Genomic DNA, 19,351 nt, shown 5'->3' on the forward strand with positions numbered 1-19,351 from the left:
TTGAAAATCATGTGGATCATGAAACTATTTTAGAAAATTCTGCGGACATCGACACAGCAATTGATAATTTGAATCATTATATTATCGAAGCTAGAAATCTTTCAGTTCCCAAAGCTCAAACTAAATTAAATTCTCCTATCATCGATGACAATCTTCAACTGCTCATTCGGTTGAAGAATGTTCGTCGACGACAATATCAACGTTCTCGTGATCCTGCTATGAAAAACATAGTTAAGGATTTACAAAAAGAAATTAAACATAGATTTACTCTTTTGCGAAATGAAAATTTCGCTAAAGAAGTTGAAAAAATTAAACCATATTCTAAACCTTTCTGGAAACTTTCTAAGGTTCTTAAGAAACCTCAGAAACCAATTCCTGCTCTCAAGGAAGGAAATCAAATACTTCTTACAAATGGTGAAAAAGCTCAAAAGCTAGCTCAGCAGTTCGAGAGTGTCCACAATTTTAATTTAAACGTTGTGAGTCCTATTGAAAATGAAGTCTCACTGAAGTATGATCATATTTCAACCCAAGTGTTATCACACGATGACTTTATTGAGACGAATTTTGATGAAATTAAATCAATTATTAGGAAACTCAAAAACATGAAGGCTCCTGGTAATGATGGAATTTTTAATATTCTTATTAAAAATCTTCCCGATGTTGCCTTGAGACTCCTGGTTAAAATTTTCAACAAGTGTTTTTCATTAGCTTACTTCCCAAAAAGATGGAAAAACGCTAAAGTAATTCCTATCCTAAAACCTGATAAAAACCCAGCAGAAACATCAAGTTATCGCCCAATTAGCTTACTTTCTTCTATCAGTAAACTTTTTGAAAAAATTATTTTGTTAAGAATGATGACTCATATAAATGAGAATTCAATTTTTTTACCAGAGCAGTTTGGATTTCGTCATGAACATTCAACTACTCATCAACTTGTCAGAGTAACGAACATGATAAAATCAAATAAATCTTCTGGGTTATCCACTGGAGTTGCTCTTCTAGACATAGAAAAAGCATTCGACAGTGTTTGGCACAAAGGTTTAATAGCAAAAATGTCTGATGTCCAGTTTCCTATTTATTTGATCAAAATGATTCAAAATTATTTAACTGATCGTACTCTTCAGGTTAGCTATCAGAATTGTAAATCTGAATTGCTACCCGTACGAGCCGGTGTTCCGCAGGGTTCGAGTGTAGCTCCAATCTTGTATAATATTTTCACTTCTGATCTTCCAAATCTACCCGTTGGTTGTCAGAAATCGTTACTCTGTGACGACACAAGTCTGTTAGCCACAGGTAGAAATCTAAGAGTGATCTGCAGTCGCCTACAAAGAAGTTTAAATATTTTCAGTGATTATCTGTCAAAATGGAAAATTAAACCAAATGCAGCAAAAACGCAATTAATTATCTTTCCTCACAAGCCAAGAGCTTCTTTTCTTAAACCAAACAATAATCACATTCTCAAATTGAATGGCTTGGAATTGACATGGTCTGATCAAGCTAAATACTTAGGTTTAACGTATGACAAAAAACTCACTTTCAAGGATCACATTGAAGGAATCCAGGCAAAGTGTAATAAATATATTAAATGTTTATATCCTCTTATAAACAGAAATTCTAAGCTCTGTCTAAAAAACAAATTGTTAATTTATAAACAAATTTTCAGACCAGCCATGCTTTATGCGGTACCAATTTGGTCAAGCTGTTGTTCCACCAGGAAGAAAACGCTTCAAAGGATTCAGAATAAAATTCTGAAAATGATTCTGAAGCGTCCTCCCTGGTTTAGTACAAATGAGTTACACAGACTCACAAATATAGAACCATTAGATGTAATGTCACATAATATTATAAGCAAATTCCGACAAAAATCGATGCAATCTTCAATTGAATCGATTCGCTCTCTGTATTAGTTAGTAAGTTAGTATATAAGTTCCTTTTCCCCATTACACAATACAAGTAGGTTTAGAATTTTCCCTACACAAAAATCTCAGAATTGCGGAAGCAAATGATGTCTTCATGGTAATAACCAAATCATATTTATATAACAGGGCTGAAAAGTCACCACTTGTGGCTGAACACCCAATTTAAATCTTAATAATTTAATTTTAACTCATATTCCAATAAATAGTTATTTAAAAAAAAAAAAAAAAAAAAAAAAAAAAAACAGATTTTTCTCCGTTTTGACAGAGGTGTTGTCTTCGATAATCCAAATTTTCTAAATATGCAATTTCAAATTTTGAATTAATCCATTTTCCGCTAATTCGAATCTTGCAACTCATTAACAATCGGACAAATATACTCGAATTACAAAGTGTTCTGACCACGCATACCATGTAAAAGACTCAACTATTTGATATTGTTGTTAGACTTGACGTAATGAAATAAGTGTTGCCATATTTCAGAGCTTATCGAGCAACTTCAGTACCATTTTTTGAGTTTTTACTTTTTTATGACTTCTTGTCAGTCAGTATTTTTTTTTTTTGGTTTTTTATACGATATCAAACTAACTAGAGATTGTGAGAGGATGAAGAATATGGAAATTGCAGAGCCATAGTACCCAAGAAGAGCAAGAATGTGAGGATAAAGTGCGGAAAAGTGAGATGTGACAAGGGTCATTTGAGTAAGCAGAAGACTTATCGCATCTAAACTTTTACCTTGTAACGGTTCGGATAGTAAACGACTTTTGGCTTTACTTTCTTACATATCAGAGACTCGGATGATTCGCATCACTGAGATGCCAATGTTCGACTCATCAGGTAGAAGGTTAAAGTTTAGATGTGAAAAACCTTCTGCTTACTCGAATGACCCTTGTCACGTCTCACTTTTTCCGCATGTTTTCTTCACATCTTTGCTCTTCTTTCAGTACTATGGCTCCACAATTTTTATGAGTCAGGGTCATTTCGGCGAATGTCATTTCGCCGAAAGCTGTTTCACCGAAAACCATTTCGCCGAAACGGTCATATCGCCGAATGCCATGTGATGTATTAAAAATTACCCTTTCGGCGAAATGACTCGTTCCCATTTTTATACTTTTTTTCATCTCATAATCTCTAGTTAGTTTGATATCGCTAGGAAAGTGAGTGCTAGGAAGTAAAGTGCGGAAAAGTGAGATGTGACAAGGGTCATTTGAGTAAGCAGAAGACTTATCGCATCTAAACTTTTACCTTGTAACGGTTCGGATAGTAAACGACTTTTGGCTTTACTTTCTTACATATCAGAGACTCGGATGATTCGCATCACTGAGATGCCAATGTTCGACTCATCAGGTAGAAGGTTAAAGTTTAGATGTGAAAAACCTTCTGCTTACTCGAATGACCCTTGTCACGTCTCACTTTTTCCGCATGTTTTCTTCACATCTTTGCTCTTCTTTCAGTACTATGGCTCCACAATTTTTATGAGTCAGGGTCATTTCGGCGAATGTCATTTCGCCGAAAGCTGTTTCACCGAAAACCATTTCGCCGAAACGGTCATATCGCCGAATGCCATGTGATGTATTAAAAATTACCCTTTCGGCGAAATGACTCGTTCCCATTTTTATACTTTTTTTCATCTCATAATCTCTAGTTAGTTTGATATCGCTAGGAAACCGAAAAACACTTTTTGAGTCTGTAAAAATCGGTTCTGAGAAATTGATATGATTATTTTGGGGAACTTCTCAGCATTTCTGGAGTCGATTACAGTAACGCTAATCCAAGCTATTTTATTCGTGTATCATTTTTAATCTCCCATTGAATTTTGATATGAGGGGTTAATTTTGTTGCTGACAAAACTTTAAGTACTAATGAATGAATTAGAGTCCATAAAAGCTTGTTTTTTTTTCAAATCTTTCAAGGCACCTTCAACAAAGAATAAATATTTGTTCTTCTATCAAGGTCATTCGGTATTGCTAGTGGTATGACAAATCTAATTTCTCAGAACAAAGAACGAGCCCCGGCATTGGCATCAGTCACCAGAAGAAAACCATTAGCCGCAGCCCCCGCGGGCATTATCGATAACATCCGGAATCAGCTAGCGCGTTACTTACCATTGAGCACGTGTACATTCACCGTGATCGGATTGGCCGTCGAGGGCGAGCACGTATATTTGCCCGAGTCGGAGGTCCTTGCTCGCTGTATCAGCAGATACGAGGTCGTGATGTCACCCTTCTCTGTGATTACCGACACGCCGCCACGTGCCGAGTCGTAGTTGATTTCCTATAGCAGAGAAAAAAAATCGTTAACAAACACGATCAGTTGGGAAATGCGGAAATAATTTGGGTACGAAAGTACAGCAACCCGGAAGAAGTGTTTTACCCGGAACCGTTGGTTCCTGAAAGAGCAAGGTGAGGGACCAGGCCTTCTAAGAAGACAATTTTCCATCGAATATCGGTTTTTCATGCCGTCTGTCTGCTCGAATAGATGGTTTCGCCATGGCATCGAGGGATGTGACATGAAAAACGAAAAACGTGTGCCACGGTTGATTTCTCGCTAACGCTGCGAAATTAGATTTGGATTAGGCAAATATCGTTCGCCTCGTCGACTTTGTGGCAAATGGATCAGAGAAAAGCCGCCTGTGTTTGTGCTTTGGTTTCTGAGATCTGAGATTGTGGAGGCGGTTTTTTTTCTTGTGATTCAGTTCGCGTACCGCCTGAGTTGGTTGATGTTTAAGCTTACTTTAACTTACCGGGAAGGATTTTTTTGTGCTAACCAGTTTACCAGGGTAATTTTTCGATTATAACACACGCCCCTGTAAATATATAGTCTTTGAATCCGTGCACCCTTAGTCCAAGGAATGTACGGTGAACCGCTTGATAAAATTATGTTATTACTACACCGTGTTTGGGTTTAATTTGTTTTGAGCATTATGCTTAAATTGGTTTCCGTAACCAACTTTTCACACAAGATGACACTGGCTAGTCCGAAACGTGTTCGTTGCTGTGCTGCAAACTACGAACATTATAACAGCATTCATGACGGCTTCACGCTACGCGAACACGCATCAAACCCAGGAAAACTTCGAACTTTACAATCCTGCCTAAGTGGTCTTTCGAAACATCCACTTTTCATTGGGAAACAGCTTTTAGCTGAAACTTTTACTCGGATTTGAAGGCCTTGTTAAACAAACAATAAACGCCGAAGTGCCCACAGCTGGCCTTTTGTATTAATTTTATCTGCCGCGCTTGAGTACACATTAAAACAAAAGCACACGGAAAAGGTAGCTCTGGATCGTCGGTACCCCCCTAGAATGGGATGAACCCTGTGCAAACAAAAATATGCCAAATTTACGGTGAGATGGTACCAGTTTGCTTTTCTGTTATGGGAATGGTAACGAAGTCATTTTGATTTAATTTTTTAGGGAAGGATATTTCTTTTCATATTCTTTTTCCTCTCTCTATTTAATGATTTTATTAGGTCAAAAAACAATAAGTAGATTTATAGATTTAATTCTTCTGTGGTTGACTACTACTGCAGTATCTATTGCTTTTTGTCTGTTCGTAACTTAACATTTTTTATATGAGAAAGGCAAGAACCTTTTTTAATCCACCTAATGGTGTAGTGATGCCTTTCTCATATTACTTATATCTTGAAAAAGCATCACTAGAAGATTCTGTTTAGATTTTTTTTTCAAACTTAAATAATATCAGAAACTTTCTTTGGTATAAACTACCATCACGTTTTCAATTTGTTAACAGTTATGTCCAGTTAATATAGATTTAAATGTGGCGACCCTGCACGCTGGTCTTACAAGCTAGTTGACGTATGTTTGTTCCTCGACCTGGAAGGATTCTTAGTGTCAGTAGGATCCACAGTACTAGCCATGCAATGATTCTGTACACTAAGAATCAGCTGCAAAGTCTGTTGAAACAGGAAGGCCAAATTCCACAAAAAGAATGTAATGCCACAGATAACAGATATAACCCTGCAGACGATACAAAATTAAACAAATCACTCTGTGCGCTAGGCGGTGGTGTTTTCTTCTTCCGTTCCAGCGCGTACCGATGCGTACCGGGTTTGCATCATTTTGTATGACAGTTTGAAAGTTTTCCTATAATTTCGGAAACGGAGGTCAGGTCTGGTTAAAATTGTGCAGTATGTTTTTAAACAATGAGAGCTCTAATTTCAATCATTATTTGTAAAAATCGGTTTAACCGTTGCTGAGAAATCGAAGTGAGTTCCGGTTTTGAAGCTTTTCTGCACTATTATCGGTGCGTTCGGAAGCGGAAACCGAGGACTAGTAGTCCCAAAGTAGATTTATATATCAACTAACTAACAAAGTCTGGAAACTATATGAATTTACTAGTTAATTTTGCTAAAATTTGCACGTCGTGTAGCCATAACCTCATTCATAATACTCATGAAATTGAAAATTTTTCACTTACGCGCTGTAACACCACAATAAAAAGTCGAATCTGGATCAACTTTTCGGGGACTTTTTTAGGAATTTTGGACCGTTAATTTACATCCTTGTTTGTAAAAAGCGGTTCAGGAATTTCCGAGAAAACTAAATGCGCATTTTCTCATGGATTTGCACATATTGCCTTATAATTCCGGAACCGGAAGTCGTATAGAAATAAAATTCAAAAGCGAGCTATGGGACCATTAGACCTTTTATTTGCATCTGAGTTTGAGAAAATCAGTTCAGCCATCTCCAAGAAAATCGAGTGACATTATTTGTCACATACACACATATATACATACATACATACACACACAGACATTTGATCAGTTCATCGAGCTGAATCGAACTAAGGGCCTCGGTTGAAAAGTCGATTTTCACAGTGATTGTAAAGCCTTTCTATATTAGCTTCAGTAGTTTTTCGTATCAATCAAAACCCTCATTAACACTCCTAATCAAGGATGGCTTCTATCGTATCAAAGAACGCTCTCTAGCAACTCTTCGCACGATTGAATCAGTGCCATCAAAGAGGGACGGATATCATCGCAGCAACAAAAAACCGGTATGGTTCATTTAACATAGAATAGACACCAGTGAGAGAGCGAATTTCTCTCGATGACCTGTCTGAGAATCAAAGTGTAGCTCGCTGTTGTGGGGATTCTCTCTGAAGCAACAAACGGTCGCTTATTCTCGTTTTGCGATCCGATTATGTATGGGCAGTGAATAATTGCGATAGAATCATTTTACTATTGCCGCTTATTCTAACTATGTGCATATAACCTTTGTATAAGTTGTGTCTATGAAAATGTATGTGAATGCTCCACACAAGGGTTTTGAAATATGGCAACCTAGTATGAGAATCATCAAGTCGAATCATCGATACGATTTTATGCGATAAATGTCAACTTGCAATTTTCTCTTGGTAAGTTCCACACAGCACCAATCATTATCAGACTGTAATTTTTTTTAGGGCCATGAAATACTCAGAGTATGAAGTGGAGCGAAGAAATGTAGAAACATTCTCTCGCGGTTCATGCATTGAGAGACTCGAGTTCTTGTAGCATCTTCTACCGGATTGAAAATGTTGTATACAATATTGATAAATATCGAGCAGCTTCTGTCAAATTTTCGGCAATCACCAACACTGATCCCAATACCAAGCCTAAAAAAGCTACACAGAGCACCAAACCTAAAAAGAAAGTTGGACGGGTAACTTAAAGCTGACATAGCTCATCTGTTACTTAACCAATTCCAATAAACTTTACACTCTCGAATTTTGTGATGTTTGTAGATTGTTTTAAGTATATCATTATTGATGATCGTTTAGGAATAACCAATAAAACATTTTACCCGTTCCAAGTGTTTTTTCAAGCTAAAAATATGCCCTATGTGCATTTATGTGACACCAGCATCACGAATAGAATATTGAGAACTGAAACTTTACCGAGTCATAACTTTGTTATTAGTCAACCGATTTTCGAATTTCCATCACCATTGGAAAGGTACTACTTCCAGAAATAAAATGCTCTGATACAAATGAAAAATATAACCCAAAGTTATAATGAAAACTGTTGATAGACGACCTCAGAAAAGGTGAGGTCAAAATGATGGTAAATATCTCGTAATTCAAAGCAATGAGCTATACATTTTTACACATCATTTGATTGCTAGTAATACCGGATACAATTTTTGTCCAACTAAAATTCTTGCACTATCAAAAAAAAAAAAATTTAAAAAATTTAAAAATTAAATTGATAAATTCATAAATATATATGAATTTTTCATTTTTTTCACATGTTTGTATATAACTCAAAAATTAAAACAATGACATGTACATTTTTCTGCTCCAAAATATTGGAATCATTACCAGAAACATTGTATTGATGTATTGATGAACAAGTTTTTATGACCGTTTAAATAATCTCAAGAAATTCGGTATAAAACTTCATTATTGGAAAAAATGTTGCGCATAGTATAGTAAGTAATATTCACGACGAAAAAAAATTAATTCAGTTCATTGATTATTCGTAGCAATTCGCCATATTAATCGAAGTACAGGGCTGCGCAAAGGAACCTGACACATTTTGTTCTCCGGTTACACTGATATCAAACAAGGGAGGGAGAAACCAAATATGGTATCGGAAAGTAGAAGAATGAAGGACTAGTTTTGTCTAGTAGTTTTCCATCATGGAGCACTGGAGTTTCGCTCACCGCATTTTTAATTATAACTGGTTTTTGAAGAATCAGTCATACACAGAAAAAAAAAATGAAACTTACACGACATGTAAACCGATAGTACTATGAAATAGACATCAGTTGAAACGAAAATCTGATTTAAAACCATAATTGATGTAAAATTACATTAAAATTCATTTAGTTTTTCATTGAACAAGACTGTATATTTACAAACCGCTTCGTTTATGTATTCGTAATGTAAATTTCCATTCAATTGCCTGCTCCAAACATGTGCATGAAAATAAATGTAAAATCACAAAATATTTTTATCTGTCCATCCCCCATGGTCCAATCTGACCCTAAAACATTATAAGCGTACTAAACGTTCTGCTCTAAGAAAACTATCGAAGCATCCTTCGCTCCATTTGAGATCGTATTATATGTTCCTCAACAATCGTTATAAGCGACTGAACAAAATGTTATTTCATTCCCACCTCCTTCGTGTACAAAATAATTTAAAAATCAACCCCAAAAGCTTCTGGAACTACGTGAACGAACAGAGGAAGGAATCAGGACTACCCAACCAGATGTTTCTTGGTGACGTTGAATCATCCGTGTTGCCTGACATTTGTAACCTATTTAAATCACATTTCAGCAATGTATTCTCTGATGAAACCTTATCGAATGATCAGATCTCCAAAGCTATCATTAATGTTCCTCGCCGTTCCCCGATTGGCACCCATCCAATCATAAGGACAGCTATGATTGATAAAGCGTGTTCTAAAATGAAACTATCTTCTAACGCTGGGCCCGATGGTATTCCTTCTCTGGTATTGAAAAAGTGCTCGAACAGCCTTCTGATTCCGCTATCGATGCTGTTTAATATCTCACTCAATTCAGGAATTTTTCCGGATATTTGGAAAACATCATATATTTTTCCGGTTTTTAAGAAGGGAAATAAAGCTGATGTATCTAATTATCGTGGGATAGCCGCACTATGCGCAGTGTCTTAGTTACTTGAGAATATAGTTCTGGACTTCATCAAGCATAACTGCAATAACTACATCTCGGAAACACAACACGGTTTTATGCCAAAACGATCAACTACAACGAACTTATTGTCTTATACATCTTTTATAATTCGATCCCTACAAGCACGCCTTCAAGTTGACGCTATATATACGGATTTCTCCTGTGTAGGTTCTGGAGTCCCTCAAGGCAGTCACTTGGGACCATTTTTATTCTTGCTCTACCTCAATGATCTCAACTTTCTATTGAAATGCCATAAACTATCTTTCGCAGATGATTTTAAGCTTTATCATCTAGTAAGATCGCCCGACGACACTATATTTTTACAGTCACAGCTTGAATCATTCGTGAACTGGTGTAACGACAATAGAATGGTCCTAAATGCCTCGAAATGTTCCGTTACGTCGTTTACTCGCAAACACTCGCTATTTAGCTACGACAATAACATTTCGCAGATTGTACTGAAACGAGAGTCTACCGTTAAAGATTTAGGTATCATTCTTGTTACCAAGTTGAATCTCAAAAGTCATATCGATTATGTGATCTCTAAGGCCTCTAAGCTTTTAGGTTTCGTCTTTCGCATTACTAAGAGCTTTGTCAATGTACATTGTCTTAAAGCATTATATTGTGCTCTAGTCCGCTCGACGCTTGAATATTCAGCTGTTGTCTGGTCACCCCATTATCAAATCGACATAGATCGGATCGAAGCTATTCAACATAAATTTATTAGATTTGCCCTGCGTAACCTACCATGGAGAGATCCTACTAATCTTCCTAGTTACATAGATCGCTGTAAGCTTATTGATCTTGATCGGTTATTCGTTCGTCGGAATGTCTCCAAGGTAACTTTCGTTGCTGATTTGCTTCAATCATGTATCGATTGTCCCGAACTCCTTCAATTGATTAATCTCGACATTCATCGACGCAATCTTCGTTCCCACCCCTTTTTGATATTACCTGTTGCAAGAACAAATTATAGTTATAATGAGCCGTTCTCCAGTATGTGCCGAACATTCAACAACTGTTCCAATGTCTTCGACTTTCATTTATCTCGAAACATGATTAAACGATTGTTTCATAATCACCTGTCAGATTAGGATTTGTCTGGAACCGTTAATATCTTATTTTCATTCAACCCCCATTCCGTCTCTCCATCATCTTCATTTGAAACTAACTAGATTCGCTCGCCTAAATTAACCTGGTCGTTACTTCCTCTTTTTTCTGTCTTCCACCATCGATTTTTATCACTAATTAGATCTACATGCCGATTCTAACCTCGTCGTTTTTTCGTCTTCCACCATCTTTTTGATAACTAATTAGATCTACATGCTGATTCCAACCCCGTCGTTCGTTTTCGCTTGTTTAGCACCCCCTCCACCAACCCTTGTTTTCAATTTACCTAATAAATTTTTTCCTCTCTCTCACCTTCTAAGTACCTACAATATTGGTACTATTGTAATGCTTGGTGTCATCAACTAGTTATAGTGTTATAAATTTAGTTTTAACTGTTAGTTTTAATTGTAGTGTTAGGCCTAAATATATCTGTTGGATCATTGTAATCTGTTGATACAAATGATGAGGAGGTTTTATGCCTGCTGGAGAGAGAGATTGCCAAATTTCATCTCCATCGGGCTTTTCCCTGTTCCAAATAAATAAATAAATAAATAAATAAATCTGTGTATGTTACAACCTCATAATTACGGAAGTAAGTGATGTCCTAAAGATAACAACCGGAGAGTGTAGACAATAGGACTGAAAAGTCACCAGTTGCGACTGAACGTCCAAACTTATTCTTAGAAATGTGAAAATGAACCATAATTCATTAAATAATATACATTCAGAGGAAAATCTTTGTCTTGTGCAAACTATTTACACTGAACGGTACACCGCCCAAACATGGAAAAGCAGCAAATGCTCCGTTGGGTGGATTAAACCGGGTTTGCTCGCTTTGAAACGCAAAGACGAGGGTAAGAAAACTTTGTACATTTTTCGTTGAATCGCGAAAAGCTTGCGGTATTTTTGGCACACAACCAAACAAAAGGGACTCTGCTCTGTTAATATCCGTCATAACGCTCACGTTGAAAGTTTTATTCTATCGCAAAGTTTTTTTTCCGGCTCAACCGGATTGTCTTATATTCGGCGAGGGTTTTGTAATGCGACGGTAGCGGCCCGGCAATGGTTTCAAACTTTACCACCGAAATGTTGCTAAGTTTTGCATCGGATTTGTTTGCTGATGCGAAAGATTTTCCATAACCCCGAAAGCTGCTAATTGAACCGTGAAAGACAACATGAACACTCACCGTTGCCGTACACCGTGAAATGTTGCTTGTTGCTGGCGCTATTTGGCTTAGCGATAATCCCGAGAAAGTAATGGTAAACGAAAAAGCTTTCGTCGGTGAACATTTCGCGATGATGTTTAATGAACATGTAATTCAATGTTTTTCTTGTGTTCTTTCATTTGGTTACGTAGCTCTAATTAACGATTTATTCCGCAAATGGACCATCGTTGACTTAGTGCAATTTATAGGAAATTTTTTTACCCAAAGCAAATACCCAAAGCATCCTCTGGAGACCAGCGGATTTTCTACGCAACGGCTAGCTCCGATTGACCCGCATCAAGCAATTAGATTGAATGTTCAACTGACGTGAAATTGGTTGGTGTATGATGCCGACACGCGGGAAGAGACGAAACCATTACCGACTTAACTTACGATAATTACGTGTGCTATTATCGCTTCTAGCATTCGGTAAACTCCTGCCACAGGGTGGTTTTTGTGATCGCAATTCGCAGGGCGCACTTTTACTGTTGAATGAGAAGCAAAATCTTGGCACTATACAGTGCGAGGCGAAACACAACTTGTAATTTTTGCCATATTCGCAATTTCTATAATTTTTACATTCAGAAAGTATCAATAAGAAAAGATAATGGCGCTCGTTCGAGTTTCTCTAGCATGGACAACATTTTCATGGTAGTGAACAACTGAACTGGGTCATTTCGCCGAAAACCATTTCACAGAATGGGGCACTCTGCCGAAGGAGTCATTTCGTCGAATCTCAATCTTAGAATTGGTGTCGTGTGCTTTATTTTCAACGTCAAGCTTTGGGTAAACCGGATAAAATGAATGAACCTAGATAAATGTGATTTCGGTGGGTTATATGCTCTCTTCGCAGTAAACGACGCTTCCAACGACGCTTCCAACGACGGATCGCCAGACTTTTGACCGACTTAGTCTGATTCATCTATCAGAAACCAAAACAGAAACACTTTTGATGAAGAGCCCTAGTCTGTTTGGTCAAGATTGTTTGGTATTTATCGGTTATCCGGACGCATTCGTGTACCGTCGTTCTTATGGAAGTTCCTAAGACATTGCAAATATAGTCTTAGGCGTCATGCATAAATTACGTTACGTTATATTTCAATAAATTACAATTACATTACAATCGTCCAAATGATACATTTCACTTAAAATTATTTTATGGAAATTGAAACTAATTTGACAGTCACCTTAGGCATGATTTCTTGATAATGTTACGCGATAAATGAAAGTCGAAATTATTGAAGCAGTTGTTTAATATGCAGCACATTCTAGCAATGGGCTAGTTATATCGAAGATTACGGCATCGAATGTCTAGTTGTAACAATTGTAATAGCTAGTAGCCTTACAAACATCTCGACGGACAAATAATAGATCTAGACCAATCAGTTTGCTTCGGTCATGGTAACTCGATGGGTTTAAAGGATATCTTCTTGGAAGACGACAGAAAGTGAATCGGATTTTTTACAAAACTATAAAGCCCTAAAGTATTTAACAAAAATATGTATATTACTATGAGCTTTACAATAGAATATTGTTGCGGAGCCCATGATCGTGTAGCGTTTTTAAACCTAGTCTGGAGTTATCTAGATAAGCCGTCAGTAAACTCAGTAAGTGGAATTGAGGATAGAGAGAGAGAGAGAGAGAGAGAGAGAGAGAGAGAGAGAATAAAAAAGGAAGATGGAGTTATGTTGAATTCTAACCAAACGCGTTTTATTTTGCTCCGCACAAAATTCACAAGTTACTTCAACATATGCTCGGTCTAAGGTTGCTGTCAGAGTGAAAGCGTCACGCGAAGCGTCGAGGCGCGCGTGTAAGCTAGATGCATTTGATCAAAGCAAACGTGTCAGAGTGAATGCGATGCGAAAACAGTACATCACATTAAATCGCTTCGCTTCGGTTCGCGTTCCGCGCTCACTCTAACATCAACCTAAGATTGTGTTCTTCCCGTGTTACGGTTACCGATATTCGGCGCGAACGATTCATACCAAAAAATTGTTACAATATGTATTGTACTCTTGAACTGAAATTTATATATTGAGCCACAGAGAAACTGAATGAAAATTAACTTCAACTTTGAGTATCGAAAACAAAGCGATCAATTTCACAGATTTTCAGTTCATACGATATTTATGAGAAATCGATCGATTCCACTTCTAACTCTTTGAGTTACTGCTGTTGGAAATTCTGGAACAGGTAATTGGAAACCAATGGGGTCAACTGAGCTTCAGTTAATCACCTAAGAAGTGTATCGATAAGTAGTTAGCAACATTCGAACAGTTATTACTCTGAAATGGCTTAATTTTTTGCAGCGTGTTTCGGTACGGTTTATCGTTTCAATGATGAGTCGAATTGATCCAGAAACGCGAAAGTGAATTCTGCACACTTGGTGCTCAGAATGTGGTGTCACGTACAACGAAATTACAAAACGGGTGAAAGTGCACCACACCAGTGTCAAAAATATTATCGAGAAGTTCGGTAAAACCCTTTCCATGAAGGATTTGCCTCAATCCGGTAAGAAAACGGGTCCCAGCCAGCCCGGCCGGGACTTAAAAATGGTTGAGTACCTCAGGAAAAACCCATCGGTGTCGACGCGGGATTTGGCCAAGCAGTTCAACACCAGCATCGGGATGATTCAACGGATCAAAGTTCGGAACTCCCTGAAAACGTACTAGAAACAGAAGGTGCTGAAAAAGTCCCTGGTACAGCAAGTTCAGGCCAAAACAAGAGCGCGGAAACTGTATAACCGGATTCTACAGAATATAGACAGATGCATCCTGATCGACGACGAAACCTACGCCAAGGACGACTCTCGAGTGCTGCCCGGACCGCAATATTATACGAAATCGGTGTACCAGGACCTGGACGACGCTGACACCACGGTGGTGATGGAAAAGTTTGGGCAGAAGTTGTTGGTCTGGCAAGCAGTTTGTACCTATGGTTTGCGGTCGTCGATTTTCTTCACGAATTAACGGCACAATTAACGCCAAGGTGTACGAGGTAGAATGTTTGAAGAAGAGAATGCTGACACTGTACAGAAAGCATAAGGCTCCTCCTCTTTTCTGGTCGGATTTGGCTTCAGCCCACTACGCCAACTCCGTTCTACAGTGGTTGTCAAAAAAAAAAAAACCACCGAGCTGCCCGAATCTTCGGCCAATTGAAAGGTATTGGGCAATTGTCAAGCGGCACTTTCGGAAGGAAGGTACAGTGTCCCAAAACATGCAGGAGTTAAAAAAAACTGGACAGCTGCCACCACGAAAGTCACAAAAGTAACTGTGCAGAATTTAATGAAGAATGTCAAGTCCAGAGTTCGAGCGTTTCACAGAAACTAGGATTTTCTTAAATATAATCAGTGAAATGCATAAAAAGTGTAATTTTTCTACAATATATCGAAAACTGATGTCAAAATATGTTTTTTTCGCTTTTTTTCAATAATCAATGTTTCTAACTACTTTTCGATACACTCCTTACTCCAACAATTTTTTCGTGAAAACTGAGGAAGAAATTATAAACAGAATGAAGGAAGAGCTTCAAAACATATCAACACGCATGTTTCGTCCGACGATGTATGCTCCGACTAACTACCGGTGGGCCGCTCGCAAGGACGTCGATTTTTTTTTTTGCAAATAATCAGGAATCAAGAATCATGACTAATTGGCTCAAGTGGCACGTTCTCCTTGTTATTTAGAGAGTTGTGCCTTTCCTTGGCTTTCCATCATTTTCTTGATGGGAAGGGAAGCTTAAATTATTACCTTCCATGGAGATTTTTTCATGGCTTTTTTAATGCAAACATTTTATTACTGGATATGATGTAATGAATATATCTGGAACGAAAATGATTTACATATGAAGCGCTGAAAGCGAAAATCGGATAAGTGCAACTTAGTTGGGAAAAAGTTTTGTGAAGGAATTTTTAAAACTAATTTAAAAACCCTTCTTAATCCACCTAGTGGTGTGATAATGCCTTTCTCTTTTTTCATAACAGTCTCATGAAAATATGTTTCATACTTTTATTAAATAATTTTGGATACTAATTTTGACACGAATTGATTCAGATTGATTCGAGTAGTTCACAAAAGCATGCTTCAGTGTTTATGTCACACAGACAGCATCATTTTTCCAAACCAGTGCTTGACATTTGCGTTGCCTATTTGTAATTAGTGATGCTAATCTAAGAAAAAGCCTTCTTAGTCCACTTAGTGGAATTTTCATATATCTTGAAAAATCACCATATGGGGGAGTACATGAAATTTTCGAAATCGAAAAAAAAATTTTGATGCCAAAAGGCTTAGAATTGCATGAAACGTCGAGATTTAGTGTCATCTCGAAAAATTTTTTTTTTGAAAGAGTCGGCTTTTTGGGACTTAGAAAAAATATGAAAATTTTTCTAAGTCCCAGAAAGTTGATTTTTTCAAAAAAATTTTTTTTTTGAGATGACACTTAATTTCGATGTTTCATGCAGTTTTAAGAGTTTCGGCATCAAAAAAAAATTCGATTTTGGAAATTTCATGTACTCCCCCCTATGGTGCTTTTTCAAGGTCGAAAATTGTCAAACCTTTACCACCGGGCAGCACCCCTTACGCATGTCCGATTTAGGTCAAATTTTGCATGAAGGCTTTTTTCGAGATGCTTAAACTTTTGAGCACTAGAACTTAACGAAAATAAAGGTGATCCTAAAATTTTGGCACCCATATATATAAGAACGGTAAAAATCAATGTGTTTTGTCGGTTACGTCACTTATACCATCATATATCTGGAACCAAAAGTCACAACCATTTCATCTTCGAACTTGATTAATGGCCCGACAGTAGCTTTCAAACGAGCCCAAGTTTGTTAAAATCGGTTCAGCCATCTCTGAGAAAATTGAGCGCGTTCAAATATCTTCTAAAAGTGCACACACACATACACACACACACACATACATACAGACATTTTCCGATCTCGTCGAACTGAGTCGAATGGTATATAACACTATGGGTCTCCGAGGCTCCGTTCGAAAGTCGGTTTTTCCAGCAATTCTAATACCTTTCTATAGAGAAAGGCAAAAAGCTAAAAAATAACACCCTTCCACCCTTCTTTTAAATTTTTACTTATTTTATGACCTTTCAAGAACCGCATAGGATACTTTTTTATCGATCTGGCATCTAATGAATATTGATATTTAAAGCTTGACTAGTTTTCTATGGAAAAACAATCATAACTTTTTACTGGTAGCTCATATAAAATAGCTTTGTTAAGCTAAATTATGTGCAATGATTAGTTCAACAACTCTTCTGAAGACCACTTTCCCGTAGAACAGTTCTCAAAAAAAGTTAGAACAAAAAAGTGATTTTTCAGGAGCCACCCTACTTTTACTCGGGAAAATTGATGTAACTCGATCAAGTGAAAGGCTAGAGAAGTGGTTTTTCATCAAAAGAAGCGCCATTTGATTACAATCAACTTTTGTGAAGACATCAACTACAAAAAACTAATATTTAATAGTGAAAATATTTTTGTCACGCCAATTTCCCGTTTCGGACCACTGTGCAATGGTTCTGTAGGTAGAAAATAGGCTGCAAGGTCTTTTGAAACAGAATGGTCTAGTTTTGACCATTCTATTGTAAATATCGATAGAGCAAAGAAGATAGACAATTTGACAGATGTTGTTTTCCTTGGAAAAGGTTTACATCAAAGGCCGAAACGTTTTTTTTTCGAAAATTATAGTAGTAAGAAATAATAATCGCCGCTGATCGCTCATGCTAACGGCGTTACACCGATTCACCGCCGTCGGTAAAAAATAATCTAAATAGTGCCGCCAGTGTCGAAATTTTGAAGCTCCACTAGCTGCTTGGATGAAAGGCATCCGTTTGCTTCATAGGATTTCATCCAGCTGCTAGTTATTCGATTCCACTTTTCAGTACACAAGCGCTAATTGACTCTTGTTTATCCAGAGAAAATAATATCAGTAATGGTACTTGAGGCAGGCTAATTATTGTTGATAGTCAAGGTAATCTTTGAGTAATTTGCGCTTCATTAACTTGTTGAAAAGCCTTAGTGTAGTACTAATTGAAGATATTTGTCAATGAACACGGTTGTGGATAATAAATAATATTGGTTTGAAATAAATATGCACACTGCTCTCGTTTTGTTTTTGCTATTCATCAAATAGCTCTTTTTTTCTTATCAGTACGTCAATTAAAATTCTTCAACAAACAATACACCGTATTGTACTTCCAAAGCTAAAGTATAGTAAATTCTCTCATCAAACAATAGAATTGGTTGCAGTGATTTGTAGTTGTCATTGTTTCGCACTTGCAAGCAAATCAACTCGGATAATTTGTTATTCGTGCCATGACCAGAATACAGATCTCAATTTCGTTCTCCTCACGCCTGGAAACCAATTGTTATCCAGGGTAAGAACAAACACCATCTTGCTTGTCAAATCAGTGCCCCGTTATCTGAGCCAGGACTGAAGGGGAAAAATCAACGAGTTGGAAATGAGCTATCCAGTCGAGTTAATTACATCCTGCCATCCACCCTGCTAACTAAGATAACAAATTGATATGAGAAACCGGTAAGCGGTTAGCTTATTCTGATGGTTTTGGGTGTTTTGTGAATTCCATTTCTGAGAATTTCGGGAAACTCTTTCAAGACAAGCATAGTGATTATTTATGCTTTGTAAATGACAGAGAGAGAATTTCAATGCTTTAAACATCCATTGTTTCAACAGCGTCGTAATTCGAACAAACAACCTCTTTGAGAACGAACACGACGACGAACGGCAGAGAGGCCATATCCAACTCATTTCAAGTGTTAACCGAAGCTTCGGAAAGCTCCTAACATTACCACATGAGCCAGTCTTACAACAGTATTATCAGCGTCGATCCGATCCCATGTCCCTTTCAGTCACACGCATCGTTATTTTGAGCAATTAACGGAACAGCCGATTCAATCAATTATCAGGTCAGTGCGCCTACGGGCAAACTGCCAGAGTGCTGTACCTCGTCCGGAACTTTTATGCAAATCAATCAATCTACCGAGCTGTGCTCGGTCAAGTGCATGATAAATGTCGGTCGGTTCGCCATTCAACTTACCTCACTGTTGTGCGTCCACAGTATGACCGGTGGCGGTTCGGGCAAATGTCGTACGATGCAGGTCAGGTTCACTGTGGAACCGGTATCGATGTACAGGTCTGGTCCGCCGACTATCGTCGTGATGGGTTCTGCAAAAAAGACAGCAAAGCGACAAATTACAAACTGCTCTACCTTTCCGGTACAGGTGAAGCGAAATGGTGGTCCCACAATGACATACAATCAGTTAGTTACGAAAGGTCCTCGGAGGCACTATTTTGTATCCTTGTAAGGACAGTCTCATCGAGTTGGGGGCGGATAGTATTCGAACATGGCCGATCGGGACAACCATCTGCAAACGATCTACCCTAGGGGGGCAATGCAATTTGTAACGAGTGGCCATCGGTTTC

The 19,351-nt window shown here is 37.7% G+C and overlaps 1 protein-coding gene across 1 annotated transcript in view; it reads right to left on the bottom strand.

The window, feature by feature from the left end:
• The window catches only part of LOC131428516 (T-lymphocyte activation antigen CD86-like), a 243,205-nt gene that overhangs the window by 19,696 nt on the left and 204,158 nt on the right, over positions 1 to 19,351 (bottom strand). Inside the window, exons 6-7 of the mRNA XM_058592509.1 lie at positions 18,966 to 19,093; positions 4,022 to 4,190 (exon numbers count right to left, since the gene is read on the bottom strand). Of these exons, the coding sequence (XP_058448492.1) occupies positions 4,022 to 4,190; positions 18,966 to 19,093 (297 nt within the window). The remainder of the gene's footprint in view (positions 1 to 4,021; positions 4,191 to 18,965; positions 19,094 to 19,351) is intronic.

This window comes from Malaya genurostris, chromosome 2 (assembly GCF_030247185.1).
Source record: "Malaya genurostris strain Urasoe2022 chromosome 2, Malgen_1.1, whole genome shotgun sequence".
Taxonomy (NCBI): Eukaryota; Metazoa; Arthropoda; class Insecta; order Diptera; family Culicidae; genus Malaya; species Malaya genurostris.